The sequence below is a fragment of the Haliaeetus albicilla genome, chromosome 19 (assembly GCF_947461875.1).
Source record: "Haliaeetus albicilla chromosome 19, bHalAlb1.1, whole genome shotgun sequence".
Lineage (NCBI taxonomy): Eukaryota > Metazoa > Chordata > Aves > Accipitriformes > Accipitridae > Haliaeetus > Haliaeetus albicilla.
Window position 1 is genome coordinate 2,366,273 of NC_091501.1, and position 23,838 is coordinate 2,390,110.

A 23,838-nucleotide genomic window follows, 5' to 3' on the forward strand; every position below is an offset into this window, starting at 1 on the left:
CGAGCGGACAGAGCCCGCCCCGTTGCTATAGCGACGGCCCTCCCCTCTCCCCCGGCACCCCGCGCGGCGGCCCGGCCCGCCCCGGCCCGTGAGGGGATGGAGGGCGGCGGCGGGGCCGCAGCAGCGCCCGATGCGGGACCGGGCCCCGGACCGGGCCCGGAGCCGGAGCCTGGGACCGGGCTAGCCCTGGGGGCGGTGACGGGTGCCCCCCTCGGCTACCTGCACGTCCTGTGGCAGCGGGAGGAGCCCGCGGGCAAGATCCCGGCCCGCCGCTTGCGTAGGGCCGCCCGCCTCCACCGTAGGCTGGGGCCTACGGGCAAGGAGAGCCACGGTGAGCGCTTCTCCCTTGGAAGGGCCCTTCTTTCGGCCGGCTCCGCTCCGGGCTCCGGGAGCGGTCCTGCCCAGGCCTCGGCGGGGTGAAGAGCCTCCGGTGTGGGGAACCCGGTAAAGCTCCGGCTTTCCCGTGTGTGGGGCCTGTGGAAAGAGGTCGGATCTGCTCGGTGGGCGGCTTGGGAGAGGCACCCTTGCTCCTGTCAGGGGAGGGTGGCCGTCAGGAGGGGGAGGGCCCGTGGCCGGCCTCAGGAGGAGGAAAGGAGAGCGCTTCTTACCTGGCATGTTGATCTCCTGCTTCCCCTTCTCTGGGCTGAGCCAGCACCAGCCCTGCACCTGGGCCTGAGTGCCGGGATGGGACGTTTCGATAGGGAAGCGCTCCTTTTTCCTCCGTGCTTTCCAGTAATTGCTTTCTTTTCGCCGTAGCTCTGAAAAGGCTGCGTGAAGCTGCCAATAGCAACGACTTGGACACAGGTAAGACTTCTACGAATCCTACTTGGGACCTCTTCCTGGAAGGGCATTTTTGTCGGGGACCTTTATTTTAGAAGAGGAGGAGGAGGGTGCAGATAGTTTGCGGACATGGTGCCTTAGTTGCTGCAAATCTAGAAACTGCTTTTCTGGAGCCTTGTTTTGTTCTCTGAGCAGAGTGAGCCTGGTTATAGTATTCACTTTTTCACTGCATCTGGTTCATAGTGTTAGTTTTCCAACAGCCTCAAGCTAAATCAGCACTGTGCTGTTTCAGCTTTTTTGGTATGTAACTTCTGCCCATTCGTAAGCAATAAGAGAGTAGTGTTTTGGTAAGGTGGAAAAGTTATGATTATCTAAGCCATAGCCTGTATGATGAGACAGTGTGACCCAGTAGATCAGAACCAGGACTAGTGCTGGACTCTGCTTCTCGCTGTGACTTCAGAGGAGGCTCGTGGCCTATCTGTGACTCCCTTTACCTCTCTGTACTGTAGATTAGAATTGGAAACTGGTTTGACTGGTAGAAACTCCTAGTATATCAGAACGGGGGTTTGTCTGGTATGCTTCACCCCTCGGCTCCACGATAAACCTTTTTTTCATGAACTGATGGATAAAGCTCATCCGTGAGCTCTGTCAGTACAGAAAGGGTTGGCTTCAGTCACCATGTCAAGAGGAAGAATGAAAGAATCGGGCTTTATGAAAGTCTTGGTTTCAATCCATCTTAGAGTTTTACACCTGTATTTGATATGCAGGTTCCCCTGTTCACAATCCTGCTGTGTTTTGTGTACTCTGCAACATGAGGAAGTGTCTGATGATGAATTTATTCTTCATCAACATGTAAAAATCTTTGCTGTTTCCTGTGGCAGCACTGGGTGGGAGAGGTTATATCATTTCCTACTGGCTTCAGGGAAGAACTAGGTAAATCGTTCCCCATTAATGGTTCTCACTGGTGGCACTGTCAGTCTCCCCACCTTTCTTCTGGAGTATCAAACATCCCCTGTTAATGCCACTTCCATCTTGTCAGGTGTTCCTTTCACTTCTGTACAACACTTAAAGCAGTAGGTGTACAGGAAGAAATTAAAATGTGACTATAATTCAATCTCTGGAAGCTGAGACAAATGGTGACTTTCAGTGGTCTGATCTATCTAGCTTCTTGTCTCCAATACTGGTCAGTCTTGACTGTTGCAGGATATGCTATTAAAGATCTCAAAATACAGTGAATCTGTCTGTATTTTTAACAGCTATGGAATGACCTTTATTTTGCACACTGATTACTATATCGGGATAATCTCAAAACAGCAGGAGTAATAGCCCTTACAGTTGCCCTTACACATGTTGCTGTAGATGCTATTTTTATGTCCCTAATCTTTTCAGCCTTGACTGGTCTCGTTGCCTTTGTTATACCCAATACTGGAGAGTCACACTAGTTTATCTTTCTGTGTGAGCAGGTTTTTCCTTATCTGAGAAAAGGAGGTAGTTCAGGTTACCAGAAGTGCCAATGGTGACATGGAAGAAGTAGCTGGGGGGAAAAGAAGGGGGCACAAGTGTGAGTAGATGATGGTATGGCTACTTGGGCTGTTCACTAGCTCACTTCAATACATCGTCTCCTAAAGGTATATTTGCACTGCTATTGGCTGGTTGGTGCACTCACCTACCAGCTTCCCAAACAGTAGCCACCATTAGTATGGCAAAAACTGGGAGTTTCAGCTGAATCTAGGAAGGGACGTATTCAAAATATGTTGTGAAGAGGTGGCTTTTCTCGCTGCATGTGGTTACACTGTCAAACTTCTTGCCACGGGTCCATGTTGCTGTGAAAAGTTTACACAGATGCAGAAAATGACCATGCAAATCTACGGAGAAAGCCCATGGAGGGATAGTAAGCACAGGATGCTAATTCTAACTTGGGGAGTGCCTGAGATGCAGCTGACTAAAGGCTGTGAGAGTTAGCCCTACATTCTTGCTATCTTTTTACACTCTTCTGTAGGCATTTGCTGCTGATTGTCCTTGGAGCATGAAAATTTGGCTAGATGGATCCTTAGCCTTAGCCACTACAGCTGTTGGCTTATCTTTTATGGCAAAGATGGTGAAGGCTGTAACAGAGAGTGGAGGGTACACTGCCTAGGCTGGTTCTGCTGAGCCGGGAGGCTGGCTGGAGCTGGTTCACGTCCAGTTGACTTGGCAGCTGGCAGAGTGTGTACCTACCTGCAGAAGAGCAGATAGCATTACCTCTTTCTGATCAGGTGCCCCTTCAGCTTACCCGCTTATCTTCTTCTCCTTGACACTGTCAGTGCAGCAACTCTTGGAGGATGGAACTGACCCCTGTGCTGCCGACGACAAAGGCCGGACAGCCCTGCACTTTGCATCCTGCAATGGCAACGATCACATTGGTGAGTGGGGAGGGGGAGTTCTGGCTTCCAGCCTCTCTGTGGCAGAGATTTCGAAGGATGCTCTTTATTTTGATTCAGCACGTGACGGAGATTGCTGTTTTCCATGTGTTTGGTGGCAGGGTTGCCAATTGAACTGTGGCTCCAGGGCTTGCCATGTCCCCCTGCTGAAGGGGGAGCAGGAGCCCCCAGCTCTAGGGCTGTACTGGTGCAGAAGGAAGGATGTCCTTAGTCCCAGTTCTTCCCCTCAGGGAGCCCAGGGGCAGCGGCACTGCCTGGCTTTGTGCTGGGTCCTTCTGCATTGCTGTGCAAACCTCCGTCCCCTGTCTCTGGCAGGAAGCTGATGAGCTGAACAGAAGCACCCGTAAGGCAGCATGGTGGCTGCCACGTGGACTTGCGACCCATGTGGGCCTGACCCGTGGGGAAAAGGGAAGGGACTGATGTGGCTCTGTTTCCTTGTTTCCAGTGCAACTGCTTCTGGACCATGGGGCTGACCCAAACCAGAGAGATGGGCTGGGAAACACCCCCTTACATTTGGGTAAGTGCCACACAGATGAGCTTTGCATGCAGACAGGCGAGGTGAACACTGCCTTGCTGTTTCTTTCCTCTCCACCTTCCTCTTTCTTGTGCATCGCAGTGTGCATCCCCAGCTTTAAGGACCTAGGAGGGACTCTTTTGCTAGCTTCACTCCTCACAAAGGTTTAAGGGTCAGAGTTTGAGAATATCAATTTCCCTCCCTCTGCCAGCCCCAAGGAATGTGAGATCTGTTCCAGAGAGAGTACTCAGGCTTGAGTATGAGGTTACCCTTAGCAGTTGGGCTGTTCCTCTTTCCAATGGCAAAGAGCCCTTTGGGAAGCAGCAAGCTCCACACTTGAGCAGAAACTCCTTTGTTGTTTGCTAGTACCTCTGAGTTGTGTGTCCTGTGTTTTCCCTCCCCAGCTGCCTGCACGAACCACGTTCCTGTCATCACCACGCTGCTGCGCGGAGGTAACATTTCCTCTGTAACAATTACAGCCTGTCCTTTTCCTGCCCTGCCTCGGTTGATACTCCCCAGGGACACTAAGTCTTGAAGACAGACCTCACTTTCTGTCCTTGCTCATGCATCTTGCAGGGGCTAGAGTCGATGCCTTGGATCGAGCTGGCAGAACCCCGCTGCACCTCGCTAAATCAAAGCTAAACATCCTGCAGGAAGGACTCTCCCACAGCCTGGAGGCTGTACGCCTTGAAGTGAAACAGGTAAAAGAAACAGTTCCATGTTATGGTAAGGTGGTGCAGCCCCTGGCAGTCTCCTGCACCCTTTAAGGGTCAAATATCATTTAGCGGCTGTTTTAAATACCTGTCTGTAGGCTCTTAGCTGCTCTGGGGAGAGTTTGACTTCTTCCTTCTGTTTTCAGAGACCTTCCTTTTTCCCAACCACTACTCTGAATTTTTGCAGGACCTCTTTTGGCTCTGGTAGGCCAAGGATGCATTGAATGTCTTAATTCTCAGGCTGTATGGAGCACTCTCTTTTCTTCAACCACTGTGTAAGACAGGTGCCTTGTGGCAGGAGAGGGACCACAGCTATGGGGCTATAGCTATGGCATACACGTGCAGGGACTCTGCATTCCTAGCACATTCTGCCCTGCTCTAGTATGTGGAGGCATGGAATAGGAAAGCAGTCACAGGGCTATGCCACAAATGCACAAGGTGAGGGCCTTGCTTCAGGAGCCACATAGGAGCCACAAGGATTTTTATCCTCGGCGCACAAGCGGATCCTGCTGGAGCGGGATGTCCCTGCTCCTCACAGTGAGGGAAGCTAGTTAGACATAAAGAAGAGCTTGGTGCTTTCAGGGCTAGACCTTATGCTTCAGCTGGACCTGTCTCTGTTCCCTGTTCTTAAACCAGGCACAGGGGTCACGACTAGTCCATCTGTGGCTGATGAACGCCTCTGGTGACTCACTGGGCTCTGATGCTGCCATTAGTGCTCTCCAGTTGCTTTGCATGTGTTCCTCTCTATGGGTCATATTCTGCCACATACCGCAGCATCAAGGCTGTGCTTGGCAACTTAACTGCAATTTAATTTTTCCTGTAAAAACATCCCAGCCTGGTGCAGCTGTCTGATGTTTGCCTCTTACGCCTGTTGGTTTCAGATTATACAGATGTTGCGGGAATACCTGGAGCGTCTGGGGAGGCATGAGCAAAAGGAACAGCTGGATGACCTCTGCTCCAGGTTACAGATGACTAGCACAAAGGAGCAGGTAGGAAGTGTTGAGCTGCTGTGACTCACCTACTTGCATTGTGACTTCTGTGTTTAGGAGAACGCAACTGCATCAGCAAGGTGACATTGAAGACATGGTTATGGAAGTGTTCTTGCTCACATTGAGTAAAGTGGGCAGGTTATGTGATGACTCATGGTACTCCTTTAGGTTGGAATTCAAAATGCAAAAAGCCTAGCAGCTCTCCAGAGAAGCTGAAGATCAGATGGGCTGAGGGCACAAGCATTTTAAGGCCAGGATCAGCACAACCACAGAGGGTTGCAGGGCCTGGTAGTTTTTTGTTGGTTTTTGGTTTGGTTTTTTTTTACAAAAGATTGGCCCTTAGAAACAGACTTAGAGGAAACAGCCCTGATACCGTTGTTGAGTTCTGGGTAATGCAGCAACATGCTTCTATTTTAAGTACTAGCTAAATCATGCAAGGTGGAGGTCAAGCATTGACCTCCTGAGGAATGGGGAGAAGCTCCCATTGCCTTGGGTTAGGACTTGTTTGATCAGGAGGACAGGAGCCCTTCTACACAACTGTGGGATCAAAGGGATCCTGACCTAGTATAAGCTCAGCGTGGGCTTTACTGGCAGTCCTGGTGCAAGGGTGGTCCCTGCTGCATGGGGGTTTCTTCTTTGGTGGTGGGAGACTGCACAACTGCATTCCCCTGCCTAACAGCTAGCTGTGTTCTTCTGGCAGGTGGACGAGGTCACAGACCTCCTGGCCAGCTTCACATCACTCAGCCTGCAGATGCAGAAGATGGAGAAGAGGTAATGGGCTTCCAAATCATCTTCCTGATGCAGCAGGAGAAGCCATAGAGAGAAGAAGAGGAAGCTGAAGCTTGCTTCCCAGATCGCTGAATGAACATTGCTGCCAGCAGCTGTTCCTGCCAGATCCACTCTCCTGTGGTGCCCAGACTGTTCCTGTTGGTGCTGCCACAGCTGCCTTATGGGGAGACAGCGGGCTTTGGACAACAGAGACAACAGAGTGCTGCAGCTGAGACTTTTGGAAAAACAGACCTGCTCTTCTTTTTATCAGATGGGCTGGCGCTTAATAGGATACCCTTCCAGAGATATTTTGCCTTCTCCTAAGCACTTCAGCTCAATGTAGGTGGTGGCTGATGCCATGTGCAGTCACTAGCCCTGACTATTGCACTCAGCAGCTGGCCAACATCACAGAAATGCTTGGAACAGGCACCTTTTGCCACCACCGCAGTACTCAGTTGCACGGGGGAGAAAGTAGATGCCTCAGACAACAGAAGGCTTTGTGCTGTGAAAAGAACACACACTTAATTCTGCATGCTAGCAGCTGAGCAAACATATGGTCTTGAGAAACATGCACCGAGGCTTAATCCTAACCTTCCCCAGAGCCTGTGGTCAGAGGGCAGAGAATCGGACTGGTTACAAATGGGATACAAAGCTTTTAATCATTAGACTAACAGCTTTCACTGGCCCTGGTTTTTAAATCACTGCTGCAAGTTAGTGCTTAAATACTACAGTGAAACACTTGCAAAAAAATACCCAGGTAGACAGCTAGCAGGTCAGGGCTGCCCTGATGCAAGATTAACGTTTTTGGGGGGGTGACTTAATGCTAGCACAGTTTTAGGCAGACATTTACATCTTGGAAAACAAACAAACAAACAAACAAAACAACAAAAAACCAAACCACCATAACTGACTTTTGTGTTTCCTACTAGTGGCAGTCTCAGGCAAGAGGTCCAGTTGCAGCAGGAGGTGTTGTGTATTCAGCTGTATTATTGAGCTGGGCTGGAGGTGGATTTACAGCTGCCTCAGCAGCACCAAACCCAGAGCTCACCCATACTGTGTTTCTTGCTTGTCATGGAGAGGTGCTGCTCCAGGACCTTAAGTGCAGTGCAAAGAATGAGTTATGACCTCTGCTGGGAGCCCGAAGTGATGCAGCTATGAAGGATGCAGGGAATTGCCTTTGCTAATCTTTTGCTTCTGCCCCACTGTGGTTAGTAATGAAACTGTAGATAGCTTTGTTTTGGAGCAGGTTTCCATAAATTTTGTAGGTAGGGTGTGAATAGCAGCAAGGTGACAAGAACATGTCCAATAGCAATCTGAGTTCCCACCTGTGTACCACACCTAAATGACACAGTGTGCTGGTAGTGACACCCATCCCACAGCTTGGGAATCACTGGTTTGGAAGTGTTCTCTTAGGATTCAGCTTAACCGTGCAACAGCCACAGTCTGGAGCATTCTTCAGAGACCTTCAGGTCAGCATGTTCTCTAATATCTGGCCTCTTGTCCAGGAAGAGGCAAACTGGACCTCCCAAGCTGAGATACCAGAAATACACACAGCTTTTAGATGGGTTCATCCATGGGGTGCTGGAGGCTATGACTGGGACTAACAGTCTTGTGGTTTGGCTGGAGCTGTCACTGTGAATACTGATACTTCATTACGATATGCTGGATGGAAAGGATACTGAGGGGGTGGGAGACAATCTGACCTTTTTGTATGCTGAACTTCAATAAAATACTGTCAGCCTTTTCAGACTCCTCAGCCAAGTTCTCTCTTTTTTTCCAGAGCGGCTCATTCCTCGTTCTTTACCTAAGTTTCAGTCCCCATGCATAGCACCAGACTTGGTAATTGCTACTCTCATACCTGGTCCTGAAATCAGAAGCAATGACACAAAGTTGTTTGAACTCAAACACCAGTCTGTTTGCAGATCGAAGTACGTGGTTGTTGGCTCACCTTCTGATCTTCCACAGCCAAGAAATCCAGACTTTAAATCTAGTTAGTTGCTGTAAAACTGTACAAATAAAGGAAAGAGAATCTCAGCGGGATTGCTTCAAGCTGGAAGATGGGATGTTTTGCAAAGAGGAAAAGCAGCCTTGCCTAGTCTGTACTCCTGCAAAAGTACGGAGCTGGTTGGGAGAAGGCGGCTGAACTCATGTCTTGCCCCGTGCCAGATAAAATGGTTGTGCTGTGAAGAGACAGCGAGAGGATGAGGGGCTGGGGAGGGACATCTGGGCAGGACAGAGGATTTCCAGGCTGGTCCCTGTGTGAGGAGCAGCTTTCACGTCCAGTCTTGTTTCTTCCCGTCTTCGCAGCCTAGTCTTGGTGTCCACATACACCCAGCTATCAAGGCTTCTGCACTCAACAGCCTTGTTGCTGAGGAGACCATTAAGGTGCCCCAAGAGCAGGCGGCTGAAATGCTCTTTATTGCTGCACTTACCTTAGTTGCTGATGTTGTCTGCTAACTAGCTGCAGCTTGGAAGCTTTCCTCAAAACCAGGAATACACCTAGCTGGGACTCAAAGCGAAGCTTTTAGCCTGAGCACACGTGATGTTGTTGTCCACAGCTCTTCAGGCCTTTGTCTTGCCTGGCGCTGGAGCTTTTTGTAACTGCTCTTGACTTTACGCTCGGAAGGGAAAGGTGGGGGGTCCTGCAGCCAGCCAGGAGCAATTGCCTTCCCTCTTTTGCAGCACTGCTCCTTCCATGGGAGGTGAAGCAGCACTGGCAGTCCCCTGGAGACTGGCACAATGAACTGAGGAACAATAAAACAAGCAGGCTTATAGGAAGTTTTGCCACTGCTTTAGTGATAACAGCAGATAAGAAAGAGAAAAGGGGTTCTGGTTTTCAGTGGGGAAAAAATTGCATCATGTAGGACTCGTATTCTGTGAATCACTGCAGCCAGTTCTGCTTTCCTGCCTCAGGGCTGAAGCATTGGGCTGTTGAGAGCCGTGTCATGTGTTTGGCACTGGACTGAGAAAAGTTTTAGGTTTCTTTGTGTCAGCTGGTCATGCCAAAGCCTTGACTACCCTGCCGTGCTCAGCAGCTGTATCTAGAAAGAGAATTAGGTGCTGGGCAGGGAAAGGAGGAAAGAAAAGGCTCCAGAAGAGGAAGAAACTGTGGCTTTATGCTGCTCTCAGAGCTGTTCACTGGCACTGTCTGTTTTTTCTGCTGCTCCTTGCCTAGAGTCTTTGGCCTCTCCCAGCACCTTTTCCCCCTGCCCTTGCACCCTGGGCCACAGATTTCCCTGCACAGCCCATAGGTGTGAGGCTGGTGGCAGCTTTCTGCATCTCCCAGAGGTATCTGCTGCAGTAACAAAGAATGAAAACAACAGCAGAGGGTTTCCCTCTGCTATTTATTTTCCCATTAAACTCAGTCTAACCTCCTCATTTTCCTTGTGCTACACCATCAAACACACCTTCCAGGTCCCTTTCCCAAGCGGTGGTGCATCCCCTTCTCAGGGCCATGATGTCAACCAGGACTTGACCCAAGGCCTTGCTTTCCCCTCACTGCTGTCTGGTGTCCACAAATACACTCCATTTCCCCTCCTCGTTCAGAGCACAGCTCTGCAGTAACGTGCTGAATCCCCAGCCACTGAACCCAGCAGCAACCTCCCCGTCTTTGCAGCCACTGCTGTGCTGTAAGATGCAACCAAAACCAGCCAGGTTGAGGATCTGGCTCATCCAAGCAAGTGAAGACTGAAAACCTGCTTGCGACTCACTGAGGACCCACAGCAGAAGCAACAGCCCTGAACAAAGCCTCCTAACAAAGCTGCGTGGGTGTTATTCAGCAAGAGGCCGTTCGCTGAAGCGGCAACTTACCTATGCAAGCAAATGCAAAGCTCACACTGCAGTATGCGTGAACATCAAGAATCTGTTCAACTCTTCAGCAGCTGAAATAATTAAAGTCCAGGGTATTGAGCCAACACCTGAACTCTGTTGCTTTCTCCACTTTTGCCTTTCTAGCAGACTCCAAATCCATCACTGTAATTATCTGCGCTGCTAAAGAAGCCCCATGAAGCATCTCTGGCAAACCTCCCACCCTTTCATCTGCTTCCTCCGCTCATTCCATGAGCAAGACAGATCTCTTCTGCTCAATCATAGAAAGCTACTTGCAGAAAGATGCCTTCTTTGTGCACTGTGCCCAGTCAGCGTGGGAGAGCAGCCCTGGGCAGCTCAGGGCCCATGAGGTGAGTAGGTGGAAGAGCCAGGAGTTTCGATTAGGAAGCTGATAAAGGAGACAGATACAGCAAATAGCCTTCCTCTGTTTTTTTCTGAAAGCTCTGAGAGGGGAAGAGAGTACGTGGTTGTTGGAAGAATTAAAATAATCAGCTGGCAACCTGCTAAGGCTGGTCATGGATTAGGAACCAGCAGCTAAACCCAAAAGCAAATAAGCAGAATTCCCTATAGCTAGTAGTGCTACGTGCCTTGACCATGCCTGTCACACCAGTACTTCTCTGCCTGCGAGCTGGCAAGGTTGTCCTGCCACGAGCTGCCTTTGCAGGACTGTCCTGGCTGTTTGCAGAGTGTCCGTACAAGGTCCCATTCCCGTCAGCACAAGGGCAAACACAGGCAGCACCCGAGCCTGTTGCTCTGCCAGGGAATTAGGAGCCGTCCTCGTAACAGCTTTCTGTCTGCCACAGCCCCACGTGTCTGCAGATGGGGAACCCCCCGCTCCCAGGGCTGCCAGATTTGCACACCAGGGCATCAGCAGAATCAGCTTCTCGGCACCTGGGTCTGATATACCTCCCAGCAGCGTCGGGCTCACGGCATGCATGCTGGGGAGATGCCAGGCACCAGAACCAGCACACGGCTGGCAGGGCTGAGTTGGTCTGCAGAGGGTAGCTACATAGCCCAGCTTGCAGGGGAGCTGGTGCTGACTGCCAACCACCAAGCCCCGACCTGCTCTCACCTCTCCTGTTCCTTCTGCCCCACGCGAGCTCCCAGCCGATGTGGCAAACCGGCCTCTGCAGCGTTAAAGCCAGCTCATCAGCCCAAGTGATGACAAGTGGGAAAGAAAATATAAGCAAGGAGTCATTAATTAAGGTGAGAAGCTGGGAGTGGAGACTGCAGAATGCTAATCAGTCTGGAGGGGAGGCTGCGTGGAAAGCAGCAATCAAGCTCCTTCAGCTTTAATTAAACCTGGCTCTATATCAACGATGTAACACCTTTTCTTCACCTCTGCCTTTGAGCTGAGAAACCAGTTGGAGCCTGTATGCTGTTACTGGGCAGACAGGAATTCCCTCCTGGCTCTGGAGCCTCCCCAGCCTGGGCTCAGCATCTACCTTTCCTGCTCACGTGCCCCCCAAAATCGGGCCTTAGCACCAGGCAGAGCGCAGGGATGGGAGCCAGGGCTTGCAAACACTTACCAGGCTAAATATACCTTCTCCCCCAGCTGTTCTCTCTGTCCTGTTTTATTTCGGCTTCACCCCAATGCGCAGCAGTCAGTCCTGACCTGATCTGCTCCCTTTGCAACCTGGGACCAGGAGAAGCAGGATCAGGGGTGAGCAATAGCCCGGCCGCATGTGGGCAAGAACAGGCAGCGTCTGGCTGTGCCGTACCACTGCTCCCGACTGCCGTTCCCTTCTCCCTCCAATGCTTTGGGGCTGTGACGTGAGTCCTCACCCACAGAAATGATGTACACGTTCGTTTTACCCAGAGGCCGCTCAAGGCCATGTGAGCTGGCCACCAGCCACGGCATCGCGTGCAAAGGGCGGCTGCAGGACTAGTCATCCCTGGGAAAGTGGGAAAAGCACACTGGACACGTTTCCGAAAGGCATCGGCCGCAGGGGAGCGGCAGCCACCACGAAGGAAGGGAGCTGGAGAAATCAGAAACGGGGATAGGAAGCAAGGGAGGCTCAAGGTGCAGACAGCAACATCAGACACTTGGGTGGAAAAAGAAAAATAATTCCCAGCACAGCACTTCGGCTGGCCTCCGCACGGGGAAAGAGATGTCCTTGGAGCTGAGCTTTAGCGAGGCATGCGACAGCTTCAGCGAGGGTTAGAAATATCACGTTGCCTGGGAATTTTAAGAGTGAGCAGGACAAATCAATAAGGGAAGATTTACGCAAGCAGAAGCAGGGGACAGAAAGAGAAGAGAAATAAGGAGGGGGACTCGTGGCTCTGCTCACGCACGTCACAGGTCTGCAAGCCCCTTGCTGCCTGATGTCTCCCAGCCCTGCCATACAACACCTGCAGCACTGAGAGCATCGAAGGGCACGGTTGGGGCCAAAACCCCTTTAGTTTTGACGTAGCCTCCAGCTGCCTTGCCGATGTCCCACCATGCACGGGGACCAGCGAGGGCACCAGCGGTTCCCACAGCCCGTGCGGGGCTCGGAACACTCCCGACGGGGCTGCGCAGCCTCTAAAAACTTCACATTTGCTGCAGGCTCACACTGGCAATCGGCTCCTGATGATCAGCGGGCTGGCAGTAAATGGCTCGTCTCTGCCAGCTGGGGCTCTGCAGCATTAGCTGCCTCACTGTTTTAATTAGCTAGAAAGCAAGAAGTATGGTTCTTGGAGATGTCCAGGCTACGGAGTCTGCTGTAGCACCCAGTCTTTGCATCTCCGCCTGGAAAGTCAGCCTGTAGGGCTTTGCCGTGAGGGATATCTCCATGCACACGCTGGCTGTGGGCAGCAGGGTGCAGGGCAGCAAACTGCCGTGGAAGGAGAACCATCTGCCCTGTTCAGGGCAAAGGTGTTCACTCCGAAACCTACTGCCGCCATGATGATCTGTAACTGTTTCCTAGCTTCAGTGTGGAAGTCTGGAGAGTCCCACAACGTCACTGCTTTCGCTAAATACTTTCTGCCAAGCTTTCCCTCTTTCACTACTCTTAGGGCATTATGGGTGAAGATCTGCTTCATGTAAGAGTTACACACTCAGGAGCCACGCAGCACTGAATAAATGCCATATGTAATTAAGGAAAAGGAGAGCTGTTGCAATCATGTAAAGTTTACTGTAAATATTGAGCTGGGATGGTGGCAGGTCTAATGATTTGTGGCCAAGGCATCCCAGGCCTGGCTGCAGGACTGTGGAGGAGGTCGCTGAAGGAGCTCTGTGGGGCTTGAGCTCAGTTTAACGGGTCTGAACGAACAAGCTCATCTCTTTTGCTGCCAACAGAAGACCATCTCAGTGGGGATAAGCTGTGGACCTGGTGATCCTGGCCTCTCCCAGAGGAGAGCGAAGCCCCTGAGATGTGGTCAGAAAGCATGATGCTAACGGAGATTTCTCCCTCACCTCTCCCCATGGAGGTCCTTCCACAGGCTGGTCCCTTTCCCTTCCTCAGGGCTTTCCTGGCCAGCAAAAGCAGTCCCTTTTCCCCCTCCTGGTCTCTCAGGTGATCTGTCTATCCCCTTTCTAGGGCTTCTTCCTTGTCTTGTCCTACAGCATCACCAAAAGCTCCCGGGCCACAGAACCAAGGCTCAGGAGCTATGTCTGTGCTGGCAAAAAATGCAGGGTCTGTCCTGCTTGCACTTGCAAGCCAGGTGGCATCACACAGCTTGTGTGCCCACAGCAAAGCTGTCTTGTCCCCGCAGAGTATGGCCTCAGGTGGCTGCAGTCACCTGCGGCACATAGACTTGGCACGCAGGGGAAGCCAAGTACCCCTCTTGGTCCCCCTCCCCTCTCCACTCATGTCATGACTACGTGACAAAACGGGAGCTGCGTGAAGCCAGCCACGTGCCTGGACCTGGCTCTGCCAGGCACCGTGGCAAATCACAGCGTGCAGCAATGCAAATCCCACCAGCTCCCTCCCTTACGTGTGCGCTAGACTGATCAAAGACCTCGCTTGGCTGGTGTTTTTCTGGGCTTCTCTGGCAGCCTGATGATGCAGAAAAATGCTGGAGAAAGCTGCTGTAGGCTGGGGTCCAGCACAGCCCAGTGATGCTCACCCCAGCTCCGGAGCAGCGGGACACTGCTGGGATGGGGGAAGGCTCCTGCCAAAACGTGGGTGCTCTGCCAGCACATTGCTTCCCACCTCGCTCATGCCCTCTTATCCTCCCTTCTGCTCTCTGCTTCTAGCCCCTCGTTTCACCCTGCCTTCTCATTGCCGCTTTCTGTCCCTGTGGATGGCTCCCGCCCGGCCCCACACATTCTCATTTATATTGCCCCCCTCTGCCTGTCCTCTCACCATCCCTCCTTTTCCCTCTCCTACAACTTTCTGTTGAACACCAGCAGTGCTGGATCCCTCTTAAAACCCTCATTGTTTCTTCCGTACACTTCTGCAGTGGCTGCAAAGTCAAATATAAATGATGCCCTGCTAGTGAGTCAGAAGAACCAGACTCTGCTCGGACGATTCATACAGCCTCCACCACCTCCAGCCCAAACTGCAGAGCCCCGCGCCGGGCAGAGATTGTATCCAGCACACAGCAAACATGGCAGGATAAGGAAATTACAAGGGTTTATTACGGTCAAGCAGGGGAGAAATTCCAGCACCTTCTGGTGAATCTGATTTCTTGCCCCACCCCGCCATCCCTGCAGCACTTTCCATCCTTCCCACTGTCAGGCTGGGAGGACTCTTGGCCCTGCTGCGGGGTGTCATTGAGCTGCTACCAAAGGCTCCTCCACGGCTGCTCAGGGCAGAAGGGACAGAGCAGGGGAAAGTTTTGCTCCCAGGTGGACATGGGTCCCACCGCAATCCCGCAACGGTTGCCGTCTTGGAAGATGTCCCAACGCTCTGAGTGGTGTTGGTCTCTCTTTCCTTGGAAGCCTTCTCCATCAGGTAGAAAGGGGCACTGAGGAGACAGAAACTAAGTGCACATGGGTGTGATGGGCCTGTTTCCTTCTCCTTTGCCTCACCACAACCATCACGTGGCTCCACAGCTCATTTTGCAGCTTGGCTACTTTCTTCTGCTTTGGTGACAGCCATCAATTCACTCACAATCATCGTCATCATCACGTGGAAAAAAAGCTGTCTGGCCAAGTCAGTAAACCACACACAGGGGGCTAATATCACTGAATAACATCTGCTGAGAGAGCAACAGGTCCTTCAGCCCCCAGAAGGAAGGGATGAAGCTCCGAGTAGCAAGCAAAGATCAAAGAGGAGGCAGCAATCCCTTAGGAATTTGCAAAAGGCAAACAGTAAGCAGAGGGGTGGAACAATGTGGTGGAAGGAGGAGTTACCGGGTTTGTTTAGGAAGAACTGAGGATGGCTGTCAGGAAATACTTCTGAACTGCAAGCAGTACTATGAATTGGGACAGTGTCCTGCAGGATCTGCTTGCAAGAGCTAAAGCCAGGTGGGACAGAGCTCTAGGAAACATCCTCCAGCGAGTACTTCTCATGGGGCAGGGTGGAGAGAAGAGACTGGGCAGAAGGTCCTTTCCTTCTTGAACTTAAGAGAAGCCAGAGGGGCAGAGGGGAGGCACGCAGAGGTGTTGGCATACAAGCCTTTCCATTCTTCACCTGCTGTGGCATAAATCATTTAAGTACGACTAGTGACTGCTATGGAGTTTGCATCATCGAGCTGTCAGCCCAGATGGCTGACTTCCTCGTAGCCGGTGTGGCAAAGGTCCTTTGATCTGGATGCAGGGGCTAGGGAAGGGGATGGAGGTGGACATGGGCTGGCCCATGGGAAAAGGGCATGTGGGCAGGGGACAGTGTTCCACCGCTTGGGGCTGCCAGGGAGAGAGGCTGCCAGCCACCCTATTCACACTCAGGTCCCTGTGCGCTCTCTCCACCCTTCCCACCTATGCTCTGGTGCACCCTTAACAGCCTGGATTTCCTACCAGGATGTTTTCATTTTGGTTGCCTCCCTCTTAGAGTTTCAAGGTGCTGCACAAAATTAGCAAGTTAGGCAGCTGGGAAACAGAAGCCTTAAAACCTGTTGCAGGAAGGCCTCCCAGGTCACTTGGCAGCACGTTAAGATGTCCCTCCATTCTGCAGCTGTACGGGTGGATTGTGCCATTCCTATATGAATGCTGTGGGCCAGTGAGTGAAGGTGAGTGGGGACAATGGGTTAACCATTGCCACAGGATCTTTCGGTGGCCCTGCTGCATCCATTCCCCTCTGCCCCACGTTATTCTGCCTGTTTGGGAATGGACTGGCTACTCACTGGCTGGAAAACAGGTTTCTTCACTTTGTTCATCTGTAGTGAACAGTCAGAAACTCCCGAGTTCCTCTTGGAGGGGTCATGGCTAGGGGACGGCCAGCTGTTGCCAAACTTTCTTCCTCCAGCAGCTCCTTCTGAACAGAGACCATGGTGTCTTGTAGCTGGTGAGTCCATGCTCTGGCATGACTGGCACCTTCAGGGTCCCTCTTCCTGATGTTCTCCTCTGGGACCTGAGTCACCTCAGTGTTGCCTCCATAGAAACCTCCGGTGCTGTTGGTGAAAGCTTTGCCCACGTTGACCACATGGACTTTCTTTCCAACTCTCTTCTTCTTCCTGGTCTTGTTCTGGAAGAAGAGGCAGGTGAAGACCTGCTTGAAACGCTTGCGGAAATGCTTGGAGATGAGGGCATAGACAATGGGGTTGAGGCAGGAGTTGGCATACGAAAGGCAGTGGGAAGCCAAGCGGCAAGCGTAAGTGGCTCGGTTGAAGGGGAAGTGGCCAAACCAGAAGCACAGGATGACCAGGTGGTGGGGCAGCCAGCAGAGGCAGAACAGGATGGCCACAGCCACAATCATCTTGGTGACCTTACGCTTGGCCTTCCGGGACTCCGAGATCCTTTCTATGGGGTCTACAGAGGTCCACAGGAACTTGATGGTCCTGGCGTATGCCATGCTCACCACGAACACGGGCAGGACGTATCCGAAGACAAACGTGAGGATGTCCAGAATCTTTCGGCGCTGGTCCTCCCAGATGGGGACGCAGATGGGCACCCCGTGGTAATGGACAATCTGGTAGTAACTGAGGTAAGGCCCCGCAAAGAGCAGTGACAGTGACCAGATTGCTACAATGGCCACTCCTGCGTTTCGGGAGGTGCGGAGATCCCGGGACTTCAGTGGATAGCGAATGGCCAGGTACCTGGCGAGGAGGGGAAGAAGAAGGAGAGGTCAAACACAACATGGGTGAGATGAGTTATCTCTCATGTCCTGTGGAGCTGCCATCTGTGCACCCCTTCCCATGCAGCCACCCATTTCTCCCCCTCCCCACCTCCTGGTAGGGAGGGTTACAGTGAATTCACACAGAGATCAGGATCATCCCAACAGCGGGTCTGGGATCTCCATCACCCACTCTGCTGTGCTGGGTCAGGAAGGGCAAGCAGTGCGCCTCTTGAACCAGGGAAGAGAAGGATAGGAGCAGGACCCAGAGGGCTCCCTGCTTCTCCTGTAGCGTGTTGCTGCCCTGGGACTTTTGCCGTTCTTGGTTTTGCATGATGGACACCAAACCTCAGCATGTGCCTGCACTCCTCCTTCTCAAGTGAGGGCTGGGTAACCAGGCCAAGAGCTTGGCTTGGTGCTGGGAGAGGGCACGGGGAGCTGGGGAGGCTGGCTCTGCCTCTGGGGACACCCTACCTGCTTCTTACAGGACACTCAACAGGGCAAGGACTGGCCTTTCTCCCACCCCTCAGCTCAAGGGTGGAAAACACGTTGTCCCTGAGCTGAGGGACTCAAAGGGAAGGGGACACTTACCTGTCAACAGAGACAGCGGCCAGGGTGAAGCTGCTGGCATACATGGTGAGGTAGATCAGGAAATGCACAGCCTTGCAGGCAAAGGCCCCAAAGAGCCAACCATCAAGGGTGTAAATGGTGGCCTGGAAGGGGACGCAGCAGATGATGAAGCACAGGTCGGCCATGGCCAGGTTAAGGATGAAGAGGTTGGTGGTGTTGTACTTGACTTGGCCATTCCGCAGCAGCACGGCCAGCACCAGCCCATTGCCCACAGTACCCAGGAGGAAGATGAAGGAGAAGATGACGGGCACAATAATCCCTGCTGCTCGTAGCTCTGGGCTGTCGGAAGAGGCGTTCCATCCCCCTGGCATCTCTCCATCTGACCGCGGGGTCCTGTGCAGGGAGAAGGGGAGACACAGCACCTGTGCATGGCCATAGGCACGTGGGTGCTGGTCAGTGTTGACCACAGTGGCTACCAGAGCTCTGGCCCTAAGGTGCCCGATCCCGGCCTTTGACACCCACGTTTCTCCTAGAGATACCAATCCCAACCAGCCGGTTAAGTGATGACATCAAGATCCTCGTGACATCGCTGGCAAGAATGCTGTTGGGATCAGTCAGCCCACATCTGCCTGGCTGAAGCCCCTTTCTCCTGCTCACATTCACACCCCCACCACAGCATCTCCTGTGCTCCCAGCCCCCTGAAGGACCCCCTGCCCTGCTGCCTGGCCTCCACTACATTCCTCCTACCATCCCAAAGCCGCTAAAGCTCTTGGGATTGCTTGCTTTGGCAAGTCTAAATCTCGGCTGGTGTTCAACAGGGCTCGGCCACAGGGAAAGGGGCTCCCGTGGGGCTGTAATTGGTCCCGGCACACTCACCCCAGGGCTGTGCCACCTCCAGCAGCAGCAGGGACCTGATGGTCCCCGCAGCAGCAGCACCCCACCACACTCCCGCCCCGAGGGAGCTCCTTAAACTGGGACCACCACCACCGAGGAGCTGGCTGCTCCTTGCTCCCTGTGCAGTAGTTATGCTCCACAGGGGAGAGGCAACCTGATGCTGAGAGGTGGCCATCGGTTGGATGGAGGCAGCTAGGAGAGGATGCGGGGGGGGGGAGACCTCACAGCCACCTGAAACACACCACCACGATCATTACAAAGGAGCAATTACTGTATTATTCCTGCAGCTCAAGGTATTGTGATTTGCCGCAAAACTTCCTCCAGCCCTGAGCAACACTGCGCTCAGACGGGGAGCGCCAACAGCCTATTTACTAACGAGCCATCCCTGTGTTGTACCGTCATTAGAACAAATTGTCCTTTGCTGAGCAGCAACCAAGAGGGAAAGACACCATTATCTAGCAACTGTTGACATGCAATTAACTCTTTTTTTGGGTCATGCAAGCTCCTTCATCCCATGCCCCCCCATCTCTCAGCTCACACCACTTCTCCTTCCCAGCAGCCTCTCTGTGTCAAACCAAAAGGTGATCCCTGCTTTTCTGGCTCTGCGGTCCCCTCTACCCTACTGGTAACTATCTGGCTCCTCCACCCGGCCCCGTGGGATCTTCTTGCTCGAGCAGAGGACCCCGATCTCCCTCTGGGCATGCACCTCGCAGGTAGACTATGGGGCATCTCTGAGCACCAGCGTGTCCCTGCTCAGGCCACCTCTCAGCTTGGGAAGCTGGCACTCACCTCTGCGAGGAAGGGCTTGCAGCTTCACCACTTACTCCGGGGAGACCTCCAGTCCAGCCCAGGCAGCGGTGGCAAGGAGGACACGGGCCACCGAAGAGTTTGTCCAGCCAGTGCCGTCACCCCCGCCCCTGCCCGCTGCCAGCTCTGCTCTCTCCTCTCCTGGCTCCTACACACGTCTGTCTCCTTCTGGAGCTCCTCTCCTCTCTCTCTGTCTCCCCCTTTTCCCTCCCTCTGCTCTTGCTGCGGATCCATTGATCTGTGGCTGTTGTGGTTTTTTTTTTTCCCCTCTCCCTGAGGTTGGGTTTGGAGTTAACTCCTCTCTGCCCAGCTTTCCCGCAGGCTCAGCCGTTCCCTGCTCCAGCGAGGAGGGGACAGTGAGAGAAAAAGCCCACTGCTCTCCGGTGGGAGAGGGAGGATGGAGGGGGGCAGGGTCCCATGGACCCCGGCAGGTCTCGCAGGCACCCCTCGACGCTGGGTCTTCAGGACATGTTGCCCAACACCTCCGGGGAACATGAATATCCCACCATGGTGAGCCTGGCCCCTGCCCTGTCCTTGGGATACAGCTCTAAACCCTCTGGAGCACAAGCAATTAATTGCTCCTACTAGGTGTTATTAATTAATTGTTAGCAGCACGGCACAGAGCCATAGAGTGTCTCCCACAATGTCTGACCCCAGGGAAGGAGAGGAAAGCAGGTTTTGGTTTCCATCCAGCCCAGGTCCGCCCTCCACCAGCATTGCCGGGGCACTGCAGCGTGGGGAAGGAGGACAAGCCATCCAGGGAGGCCATCTCCAGAGGTTCAGCTCCATCACATCTGCCCGGGACAGCTCGTGTGCTGGCTGATGTACCGAGAGGCGACAGTGACCCAGGCAGCCCTCCGGCCCGGCTTGGCGATCCTTTCCCGGCGAGACCCGAAGGCCACCAGCTTCCCTTTGCTGGGAAGGTCCTGGATACCTCTTCCAATGATGGAGCGGGATGTGGAGGAGGAGGAGGAGGCACCAGCCCCTTCCCCTCCACAGCAGCCCCGATGCCCCTCTCCGGTGGCACCTCTCGGCATGGTGGGAGGGACGATGCGGCCTCTCCCCCCCGCCTGCCTGCCCCTCTGATGGGAGGGAGCGAGGTGTCCCCGCCGCCATCTCGTTATCAGCCGCCACAACCGGGGAAAAGGGGAAGGCCATGCCTCGGGAACGTGGCGATAACCCGGGGCAGGGGGGGGATGCGGCGGAGCGCAAGCCCGCAGCCCGGCACAGCCTGCCGCGATGCCGCTCGCCACGGAGGGACCACACCGCCGCTGCCTCCTCCTCCTCCTCTTCCTCCTCCTCTTCTGCCTGCTCCCACCGCTGGATGCCTTGGGTCCACCTCCGGAGGAATCCCGGGATCCGCCGCTGCCGCCGTCCGGCACCGCTGACCCCGCCGCCCGCCTGCTACGCGGCCGCCCTTCGGCCCCGGCGCGGCCCTACAGCCTCTCGCTCTCCCCCGAGGACTACCGCTACTCCCCCAAACCCCGGCACTTGAAGCCCGGCCGGTTGCGCCGGCTGCTGGGCTCGGCTTTTGACCGCTTCTGGATGGCGACCGAAAAACCTCGGGGTCTCAACGGCAGCATCCCGGAGGAGAACCTGGAGTCCCTAAGCCGGGATTTGGCAGAGGGTGCCGGACGCTACCGACGCAAGCTGTGGCGGGAATTGGAGGGGCTGGAGCTGCCCACCCTCTTGCCCCCCGGCTCGGGGTTGCCCCCCGAATTACTGGGGACCCTGGCCCGCCGCCTGCAGCAGTGGCTGGTGGAACGGGCCGCCTGCCGCCTCACCTCTGCCTGGGTCGACCTGGGACCGGTCTTCTGGCCCCGCTGGGTCCGCCACACCGCCTGCGAGACCGGACCCCCCGGATGCTCCTGGCCCCCCGGCATGACCTGCCGCCCCGCGCAGCTCACCCACATCAAGCTTCTAGCCTGGCACTGCTGGGTCCCCCAGACTCCCGGACCCCCACACTGCGCCTGGCGGCAGATCCCTTACCCTGTCGTGGCTGCCTGCAAGTGCTCCTGCCGCTGAGGAGTGGGGGGGGGGGATGCGGAGGGGACCCCCCGCTCCCAGTGCCTCTTCTTGGAGCCAAATGGCCTGAAAAGGCGAGCGGTCACCTGGACTCACCCTTGGAGCTGGGGGGGACAACCCCCCAAATGGAGAAATAAACCTCCAGAAGGGAAGTGGGGATCAGCTGCCGTCATTGCTCTTTCTCGCCGAAGCCCCCCGGGGTTTGGGGGTGGGGGGACACACGCAGCTGCTTCGCCCCTTGCCCGCCAGCACGGGGAGGCATTAACGCTGGTGGAGGCCCCTGTGTAGCGTTTATCTCCAGCAAAGGATGCCGGGTGGGAAAATCACGGCCCCCGACAGCAGGTTCAGACCCCATTTCCATCAGCCCCACCGGGCTCGGTCCAAACTGGGACATCCCTGGCTGCCTGGGCAGGGCTGTGGGCGGGGGGGGCGAGGGCAGAGGGATGCTGGTGGGGAAGGGGTAGAGGGAGGTGGGTCACAGCTCAGGGTGGAAACGGCGGTGTGGAGAGGGGCTGGAAAGCATCAGCGGGACGGGGGGCAGGTTTGGGACAGCCCGGTGAGGGTGGAAGGAGTTGGGGGGGTGGGCAGGGACCCAGGGCTGGAAGCATCTGTAGGGGTGGGGGGTATGGAAATGGGATGGGATGGGACAGACCCCTACTTCGAGGCACAAGGGGTGAGATATGGGGATCCCACACCTATCCCACATGGTGTAGAGGGTGACGGCTCGAGCCCCGGGGGAAAGCCTGGCAGAGCAGCGTACGGGGTCTGGGGTGGGTCAGCGAGCCCGGAGTGGGAACTGCATCCTCGAAAAGCAGCGTCTGCCTCTACATTCCACCCGGCAAAATGTCCTCTGCTTTCTGGACTAAAAGCTGCAAAGAGGCTGGGAGGCCTTGAAGAAAGAAAGAGCTGGAGGCTTTGCCTGGGTATGCAATATTAACACGGCGCCTGCAGTCGATGGACGCTGCATTATGCATTTCCAGCGTGCCATCGCCTGACCCTCCTGCCTTCCCCAGGCTCCAGCGCTCCCCGTGCCGCCGCGCAAACTGCCGTCTGCAGCAAAGCTCGGCCTTGAAGCAGGCGGAGAGGCAGCCGGAGCGCGGAAGGTCGGCTGCCGAGGGATCTGGGAGAGCCCGAGGGGAGAGGGAAGTCAGGGCACCTGGTGAGGAGAGGAGGAGGAGGAGGAGGAGAAGAGGGGAGCCCATGTGTGCATGCAAGAACCAGCGTGTGCATTGCAGGGGAGGGAGGCTGCTGCCGCTCTTGCTCGCAGATGACATCTGTACGGCTCTTCTCCCATTGAGGGGGGGGACTTGAAAGCTGGAGCAGGGTTAAACTGCTTGGGTTGGCTGCCCTGAGAGGAGCAGAGCCATCAGGAGGGCTGCCTGCAGAAGCCCAGGGGAGAAGGGGAGTCCTGGGCTGGGGACCAGCCGGAGGCAGGGAGGGAGTGGGGGGGGAGCACGGTATGGGTGTGCGAGTAGGGGCGAGCAAGGGGGTGTACATGCATCGGGCTCGAAGCAGCGGTGATTCAGTTTAGGGACTCAAACCCCCTGTCCCAGAGCCCAGCTGGCTGAAACCTCATCTTTTCCAGGTTGCAAGAGGGGCCTGGGCACAACCCCCTGCCATTTCCCCATTCCGTTCCCTGTTCTCAAAATACTGCCCGTTGATAAGGGGGAAGGGTTCGCCGCACTGTGAGGGCCTGGTGCCGCACAGAGGGAACTCCGTATCATACTTTATCAGCAGGCTGAGCTCAGGGCCCTGCGGAGACGGAAAATTAAATAAATTCAGCACACAGTTACACTACCAGGTGCTCTAACAAGGTCCGGCGGCAGCCCTATGGAAGACGCGTTCCTCCCCTGCCCTCTGCATCCCGTAAAGCCCTGCAACCCTGAATTAACTTCTGTATTCGTCTGCAGTTGCTCTAGTTCAGGTCAGACACGTTATCACCCTGCAGCTCGCTCCCTGACTGCCTAAGAGCAGGTAGCGTTTTCGGAGCAGGTCTTTGCTGATGTGACCCAGTGCTCCGGCACGCAAGCACAGCACACCCTCATTTCGGCTGGAGTCTGTCCCAGGTGGCAGGCAGCTGGTATTCAGTTCAGCACATGGGCAGACGGCAGGCCGCACGTGATTTCTCATCTGGAGCAAAACCAATGTAAACAAAGCAATCCAGAGAGATGCCCAGGACCCACTCGCTCCTGCTTGAGTGCTCAATCGCTATCCCAGCATGGCTTGGAGGAACAAATCCAGAGATCCCAGCCTGCCGTGTGTCCTCTGCTGTGCAAAAATTGCAGCTGATGGAGGAAAATTGCAGGTTTCTGGCACCTGCTCTGCCCTCCAGCCCAGCCCCAGGCAGACGCAGGCCCTCTCACCATGCTGTTGGCCTCTGCCCCCTCAGCT

The 23,838-nt window shown here is 54.6% G+C and overlaps 3 protein-coding genes across 3 annotated transcripts; 2 read left to right on the top strand and 1 right to left on the bottom strand.

Annotated features, from left to right (window-relative positions):
* Positions 1-50: 50 nt before the first annotated feature.
* ANKRD54 (ankyrin repeat domain 54) lies at positions 51-7,940 on the top strand. Its single transcript, XM_069807277.1, has 8 exons — positions 51-331; positions 757-804; positions 3,084-3,182; positions 3,646-3,717; positions 4,119-4,166; positions 4,291-4,415; positions 5,309-5,416; positions 6,117-7,940. The coding sequence occupies exons 1-8, from the start codon at positions 97-99 to the stop codon at positions 6,189-6,191; spliced, it is 810 nt and encodes a 269-aa protein (XP_069663378.1). The 5' UTR covers positions 51-96; the 3' UTR covers positions 6,192-7,940.
* A 6,694-nt stretch (positions 7,941-14,634) lies between these two features.
* On the bottom strand, positions 14,635-19,042 carry GALR3 (galanin receptor 3). The gene is made up of 2 exons (XM_069807278.1): positions 17,743-19,042; positions 14,635-17,134 (listed from the first exon to the last, which is right to left on the bottom strand). The coding sequence occupies exons 1-2, from the start codon at positions 18,090-18,092 to the stop codon at positions 16,252-16,254; spliced, it is 1,233 nt and encodes a 410-aa protein (XP_069663379.1). The 5' UTR covers positions 18,093-19,042; the 3' UTR covers positions 14,635-16,251.
* Positions 19,043-20,569: 1,527 nt separating this feature from the next.
* LOC138690004 (noggin-like) lies at positions 20,570-21,593 on the top strand. Its single transcript, XM_069807023.1, has one exon. The coding sequence runs from the start codon at positions 20,662-20,664 to the stop codon at positions 21,445-21,447; it is 786 nt and encodes a 261-aa protein (XP_069663124.1). The 5' UTR covers positions 20,570-20,661; the 3' UTR covers positions 21,448-21,593.
* The last annotated feature ends 2,245 nt before the right edge of the window (positions 21,594-23,838 follow it).

Bases quoted from the DNA above. Each gene is read 5' to 3' on its own strand.
- ANKRD54 (XM_069807277.1), top strand. From the start codon at position 97: ATGGAGGGCGGCGGCGGGGCCGCAGCAGCGCCCGATGCGGGACCGGGC. The intron at 332-756 runs GTGAGCGCTTCT...TTTTCGCCGTAG, and splicing joins TACGGGCAAGGAGAGCCACG to CTCTGAAAAGGCTGCGTGAA. The intron at 3,718-4,118 runs GTAAGTGCCACA...TTCCCTCCCCAG, and splicing joins AAACACCCCCTTACATTTGG to CTGCCTGCACGAACCACGTT.
- GALR3 (XM_069807278.1), bottom strand. From the start codon at position 18,092: ATGCCAGGGGGATGGAACGCCTCTTCCGACAGCCCAGAGCTACGAGCA. The intron at 17,135-17,742 runs GTAAGTGTCCCC...CCTCCTCGCCAG, and splicing joins GCCGCTGTCTCTGTTGACAG to GTACCTGGCCATTCGCTATC.
- LOC138690004 (XM_069807023.1), top strand. From the start codon at position 20,662: ATGCCGCTCGCCACGGAGGGACCACACCGCCGCTGCCTCCTCCTCCTC.